This window comes from Eumetopias jubatus, unplaced genomic scaffold (genome assembly GCF_037043125.1).
Source record: "Eumetopias jubatus isolate StellerSeaLion01/CBP00866 unplaced genomic scaffold, mEumJub1_p1.0 scaffold_4, whole genome shotgun sequence".
NCBI classification, from domain to species: Eukaryota; Metazoa; Chordata; class Mammalia; order Carnivora; family Otariidae; genus Eumetopias; species Eumetopias jubatus.
Genome location: NW_028274810.1, coordinates 56,540,010 through 56,547,021, shown reverse-complemented (window position 1 = coordinate 56,547,021; position 7,012 = coordinate 56,540,010). Strand labels below are relative to the sequence as shown.

The window sequence follows — 7,012 nt, the reverse complement described above, 5'->3', positions numbered from 1 at the left end:
CATGCAGGGTCAGGACAGGAGAGTGGATGATGAAAAACAAAAATGGAACAACTGAGTCTCGAGCAAAGACAAAATGGGCCTTTGTGAGGTGCGGGTAGGCATGGGTTTTAGTTACTCTCCTCCCCTCAGGGTATGTCTTAATACTTGCATTCTGGAAAGCAATAGTCTGAATTGACTTGAGCTGGGTAGTTTTTTGTTTTTTGAGATTTGGGGGGGAGAGAGCCTGTGTGAAGGGGGGAGGGGTGGAGGGAGAGGGGGAGAGAATCTCAAGCAGACTCCCTGCTGAGCGCAGAGCTCCAAGCCCCCTCAGATCACAACCTTAAGCTGCAATCAAGTCAGATGCTTAACAGACTGAGCCACCCAGGCGCCTGGATAGCTGGTTTTAAGAAATTAAAGTCTTAATGTTAACTCTCTGCAATCAAAAAAGGGGCTTCTTCCATTTTGTCCATGTCACCTTAAACTTCAAAAAATTGGTACGGTATTTAAAGATTTTTATTTGTTTGACAGCGAGAAGGAACACAAGCAGGGGGAGTGGGAGAGGGAGAAGCAGGCTTCCCACCGACCAGGGAGCCCTACATGGGGCTCGATCCCAGGACCCTGGGATCATGACCTGAGCTGAAGGCAGATGCTTAACGACTGAGCCACCCAGGTGCCCCAAAGTTAATAGTATAGGAAACTGGCCGATTTCCCTCAGTCTTTTTAATCTACTATTTGGTTGATTTATGGCATTGAAAACTTTACTTGAATGGGGTTTTAATAATGTGAGTTTTGAATTCTGACTTTTTTTTTTTTTTTTTTGCATGCATGCATATACCCATGTTGTTACCCTTTATATTAAATGGTTGTGGAGTACTCATAGTTTACTTAATAACCACATTTATATTCTTGATTACTGTGATTCTCAAAAGAATTCTTCAGTAAATGAGTTTTTATTTTTTTATATTTCAGATGATATATATATATTTTAAAGATTTTTGAGTTTCGGGGAGTCTAGCAGACCTGCAAGAACAAAAATTACTCTTCAGGAAAATAAAACAACGTATCCGCAATGTCCATTGTAGAGTCAGAAATTGCTAAACTTGCAAAGAAACAGGAAAATAGCACCCATAGGGAAAGAATTCAGTTGATAGAAACTGACCAGGAGATGGCTCAGGTATTAGATTTAAAATGCAAAGACATGTCAGCAGTTATGCTGATGAAGTTTAACGGCTTGATGGAAAATCTGGACTTAATGGTTGAAGAGATAAGGGAATCCCTTAAAAAGGATCTAAAGGAAATTTTAGGAGTAGAAAGTAAAGTACCTGAAGTGAAAAATATAAACAACTCCAGTACCAAAAAGGAGTGGCCACAAACAAAAGGTTTAGCCACACAAAAAACAGGGTTGGTAGAGAAAATAGGAGCAAACTCTGAAATAGTTGAAGATACTGAAAATTTGACCCTTAAAAGAAAAGAAGTAAGTGAGCTGAGTAACAAATTAGATAAAGCTGAAGAGTACAGTATGAACCAAGGTAAGGAATTGTCCCTTGATGAATCAAAAAATGACAAAGTCATGGAAAGTGTGGAAGAAGCCATAAGCAATATAGACAACACTTGGGGAGATCGTAGTATCCATACAGAAGTAACACGAGAGAACCGAGAGATTGGAGAGGATGAGCTGGTCAGAGAAAAAAGAGAGGAAAAAATCCCTCAGAATTTAAAGAATAAAGAGAAAATTCTAAAAACCTCCAGAGAAGATGAAGGAGCAGTACTTACGTTGGTGGCCGACTTTTCATCAGCAACACTGAACATTAGTCAGCAATGGAGTAACGTCTTCAACATTCTGAGGGAAAATGATTTTGAACCTAAAGTTCTATGCCAGCTTACATTAACATTTAAGTGTGATGGTGAAGTAAGGACCTTTTCAGATATGCAAAGTCTCAGCAATTTTATTAGCCAAAAACCATTTATGAACGAATTACTGAAAGATGTAGTCCCACAAAAGGAAAAAATAAAGAAGGGAAGAAGGTACGGGATTCAAGAAAAAGTGGTAAGTAGACCTGTGGAGCTATGTACAGAGAATAAGTAATAGTTGATAAGGTTATTCCAAAGGTTAAGCAAGTTTTAAAAAATAATTTCTTAAAAGTAAAAGCATGACATTAAAAGTAATAACTTAATGGCTTTTTTCTTTCAATGGATGGTGTTGGAAGCTTGGAAGAGCTTGTACATATTCATTACAGACATTAAAAGAAAAATGTCCTAGGATAAACACTAGGATAGTAGCTTTTAAATCCTTAAAAGGAAAAATAGAAAAAAGCAAAGGAGTAAATTCAGTTAAAAGCCCTCATGCAATAGGATGATGAAAAAAATCATCAAGTATGATATGTATGTTCAACTTTGAATTTATAAAGCAGTCCTGGCCGGTCTTCATTAGCAATCAGGGAAATGCAAATAAACCTATTTACTAAAGCCTATTCAAGTGTTCATTAATGTTAATATTTAGCTGTTATTCATTCCATGTATGGATTTTTGTTTTTATATCATATTAGATTATCTTTTTGTTTCTTACATCATACTAGATTATGTTCGCATGTATTTAATTTCATTGAGAACACTTTCGGTTATTTTCTGAATATTTTTTGTGATTCCAATCCTAAAAAATAATTCCTGTGGTATATTGTTGAGATTCTCTGTCTCTTCTTGGATGTGTGTATATTTCTTTCTTTTGTCTGTGGTGCAAGATAGTAGTCTAGTTTCATTCTTTTGCATGTGACTGTCCAGTTTTCCCAGCACCATTTACTAAAGACACTATCCCCATTCCATATTCTGGACTCCTTTTTCAATAAATAGTTGACCATATATGCTTGAGGTTTTTTTTTGGACTTTCTCTTCTGTTTACATTGATCTCTGTCTGTTTTTGTGAGTTCCATACAATACCATAACTGTTTTGATTACTATAGCTTTGTAATATGGTTTGAAATCAGGGTGTGATGCCTCCTGCTTTGGGTATTTGTGGTCTTTTGTGGTTCCATACAAATTTTAGGATTGTTCTATCCTGTGAAAAATGCCATTGGGATTTTGGTAGAGATTGCACTGAATCTGCAGATTGCCTTCGGTAGTATAGACATTTTAACAATATTAATTATGCCAATTCATGAATAGAATGTCTCCTCAGAGGTCTGTATCGTAAGCCAATATTTTTGATGGGTCCTCAGAAATTAACTGTTCCCTGGTGACTTGCCTGTCCTTGATGATCTGGGGAGGTGGAAGGACAAATAGTGGCCAGCCAGCCCTAAATAGGGAAGAGTTCTGTAACAGAGGGAGCATTAAGTGAAAAGCTCAGAGGCAAGGACATGGTTCCAAGGAATATTATGAGCCAACTTACTATATTACAGGTACTGTCTCAAGCTCAATACCTAGGTTGTCCTATTGAACCCTCATAACTATCTTGAAGTAGATGCTCTTCTAAAGGGCAAGTTGATGCACCAGTAGCAAATGTGACGGCTGGGTTTGAACAAGCAGTCTTTTTTTTTTAAGTCAGCTCCATGCCCAAAGTGGGGCTTGAACCCATGACCCTGAGATTGAGAGTTGCAGGCTCTGCCAACTGAGCCAGCCAGGCACCCCTGAACAAAGTGGTCTTAAATTGAGCCTGTACTCCTAACCAAAACATGCTTTCCTTTTGAGTAATGTGGCTGTACTTTGAACTGCTTATGGGATCTTTAAGGAATACTAAATCTACTTTTGTTTCCTTTGGGGGAAAAGGAAATGTGGGTTTTTTGGAGGGGTGGGGGGACTTTGTAGTGTTCCTGAAGTTAGAGAAGTCTCTTTATCATAGGGTCCTGCATGTAATCAGACATTCACTAACACAGGTTGTTCTTGAGAGTCAGTATTGGGAATATAGAAGGAACACCCTAAACACTATGACCTCATAGAAATTTGTTGCAGGTGCTACAAAGATAACAGGTGTGATGGGGTTATCATAGGGGAAACCTGACTTGTTTGGAGACCTAGGCATTAAAGACCAAGTAATAATTTTCTGGATATTTGGTAATTGTTAAAATATGTAGTCAAACTTAGTGAAAGGATTAATTCCTTTAAAAGATGCATGATACTTTTTTTTTCCCGTTTCAGGAAAAAAAACTACTAGATTTGAAGCATGGAGCTGAGGGGGAAGCCAGTGATGGCTTGAGCTTTCTATTTGTTAAAGAAGTAAAGGTTGCTGAGCCAGAGGAGGTGAAGAACTTAGAGATTCAGGAAGAAGAGTCTTCAGAGCTGGAAGAAGAGGCTTCAGAGTTGGATGAGGAAGGAGAGGCTTCAGGGCTGGAGGAGGAGGGAGAAGAAGAGACTTCAGTATTACGTGAGAAACAGGATTCAACCTTTCAGCGTCATTCTAAAGTGGTAAATACACAATGTGGAGTTGAAGAAAAAAATAATGGTTTGGAGATTGTTTTAATTAAAGCAGTAGAAGATTCTGAGCCAGAGGAAGAAAAAGGTTCAGAGTGGGAAATGGAAGTAGTCTTATCGTGGGAGGAAGGAGAGGACTCTGAGGTAGAAAATGTAAAGACTGCCTCCCAGATTGAGAAAAAAGAGGCCTCAGATGGACTCAACGAAATTACCTGTGATTATTTGGCTCAGGACTTTGAGAAGAAAAAGTTGATGAAACACCAGATGGTACAAAAAACCCAGAATAAAAAGGAAACAGCTATGCCCAGAAACCAAGGAGTTGGGACAGTCTGTCCGACCTTGCATTTGGCCTCTCCCTCAAAATCACTAGAGATAAGTTCTGACAAGCAGAAAAGGCATTTAAGTACAAATTCGAGTATTCCATCAGGAATCACCAAATTTTTAAGGAAAGCTGACAAAGAGCGACACAAAACTCTAACAGATGAGCGAACATCTAAAGAAACAGACTTAATACAAGAAACTGAAGAAAACTTTAGAAAAAATGTAATTAACAACTTTAGAGAGCTACAGGAGGAGGTTGCAAATCTTAAAAATTACCTTCCAGAGGTCTTGGAAATAAAAAACTCAATAGATGTTCTGAATAGCAGAATAGACGCACTTGAAGAGAGAATGGACAATCTAGAAGACCGAATTGAAGAATTCTCTAAGGATACAATGCAAATGGCCAAACAGATAATAAATAAAGAAAGGTCAAGAGACATAGAGGATAGATCCAGAAGTTCCAACATCCGTTTGATAGGAATTCCAGAAAAAGATAATAAAGAGAATGGAGCAGAGGAAATAATTAAGGAAATCATTGAAGAAAACTTTCCAGAGCTAAAGGATTCAAGTCTTGACGTTGTCAGTGCTTACCGAATACCTAGTAAGATTGATGAGAAGAGACTCACTCCTAGACACATCTTGGTGAAATTTGGGAATTCCAGTGATAAAGAAAAAATCTTAAAGGCTTCCAGAAAAAGAGAAATAACCTACAGAGGAACGAGAATCAGATTGACCGCAGACTTATCATTAGATACTCTAGATGCTAGAAGTCAGTGGAGCAATGTCATAAAAGTTCTGCAGGCAAAAGGCTTTACACCTAGAATCCTATACCCAGCCAAATTGGCATTTGATTTTGAAGGTAAAACAAAGACATTTTTTGATACCGAAGAATTCACAAAGTTTGTTTCTTGCATACCCTCTTTGAAAGAATTACTGGAGGATATACTTTAGCAATCTAGGGTAACTATAAACACATACACACAATATATATTACCTTCTTCCCTCAGCAAGAGTCAAAAAGGAAAACGAAATTAAAATGCCACATTTCTGCCCAGGAGGATGGACTGTGAACAGTGTACTTGGGGAGTAGGGGAAAGGAAGGTTACAGATGCTACTTAGATGTTGGTGAAGTTGAAGGGTGTGTTAAAATTAGTGTTAATCATTGTAGTTTGTGCAAGAGTAGGCTTTCTAAACTAATGGGGAGTGGGAGGGAATCTGTCAATGTAACCATAGGGAGAGGTGGGGTGAAAGTAATAGAAAAACAGGAAAAAAAGATGGCAGGATAAGTTAAATAGGGGAAATATGCAAAAGTTGAACTTTTGTCACAAGAAGGTACTCAATTTTAGATCATCATGATGTGAATCTTGAATCTTTATATTAAACCTTTTTCTTTTGAATATGCTTCATTTGCTTACTTTTGTCATTACATAGTTAATCTTTACATTTTATTGCATAAAGCCATCCAATGAAGAGATCAGATCTCTTTCCTAATGTTGGACGTCAATGTATTCTCAGTTGTTAGTCTAGAATAAAATAAATTGATTTGCAACATAGATAAGAGGAAATGAAGAGAATGAAGTAACCATTTTATGGCTTTTGCTCCCAAGGGCTTATTTAGTATATTTAATTTACAAAAACAAAAAGTGTCCTTGCCCAGCATTTGAAATCAGCTTTTCTCAGTTCAGTCCTTACAACTCTGACCTTGGACCTTGCAACTTCAAATGCCCTGGCCTCAGTACACCTGACTTTGAGCTCTTTTAACTCTACGTAGTGTGACCACAGGCAAGTTACTAATGCCTCTTGAATCTCTAGTTCCTTCATATGTAACTGGGTTCATTCCTTCTTCCCAGGTTTCTTGTAAAATCTGCAAGATGACATTTGTGCGCAACATAAGAATCCTCAGTAGATGGGAAATCCTGCTTCCTGGCTGGTAGATCTGAAGTAAAGCTGGTTGCCCTTCTCCCAGTTGTTGAGTTTATTTTTTTAAATTTTATTTATTTATTTGAGAGAGCGAGAATGAAAGACGGAGAGAGAGCACATGAGAGGGGGGGAGGGTCAGAGGGAGAAGCAGACTCTGCTGAGCAGGGAGCCTGATGCGGTACTTGATCCCGGGACTCCACAGGATCATGACCTAAGCTGAAGGCAGTCGCCCAACCAACTGAGCCACCCAGGCGCCCTGTTGAGTTTATTTTTCATCTCTACACTCAACATGGGGCTTGAACTTAAAACCTGAGATCAAGAGTTGCATGGTCTACCAACTGAACCAGTAAGGTGCCCCCCAGTTGTTGATTTTATTTTTTTTTAATTTTTT

The 7,012-nt window shown here is 38.3% G+C and overlaps 1 protein-coding gene across 1 annotated transcript; it reads left to right on the top strand.

Moving 5' to 3' along the window:
* Positions 1-1,045: 1,045 nt before the first annotated feature.
* Positions 1,046-5,652, top strand: L1TD1 (LINE1 type transposase domain containing 1). Its single transcript, XM_028106793.2, has 2 exons — positions 1,046-2,026; positions 4,108-5,652. Exons 1-2 carry the CDS (start codon positions 1,049-1,051, stop codon positions 5,650-5,652), a joined length of 2,523 nt encoding a protein of 840 aa, XP_027962594.2. The 5' UTR covers positions 1,046-1,048.
* The last annotated feature ends 1,360 nt before the right edge of the window (positions 5,653-7,012 follow it).

Excerpts from the sequence above, each read along its gene's own strand:
- L1TD1 (XM_028106793.2), top strand. The coding sequence starts at position 1,049 with ATGTCCATTGTAGAGTCAGAAATTGCTAAACTTGCAAAGAAACAGGAA. Across the intron at positions 2,027-4,107 it reads ACGGGATTCAAGAAAAAGTG|GAAAAAAAACTACTAGATTT; the intron begins GTAAGTAGACCT and ends TTCCCGTTTCAG.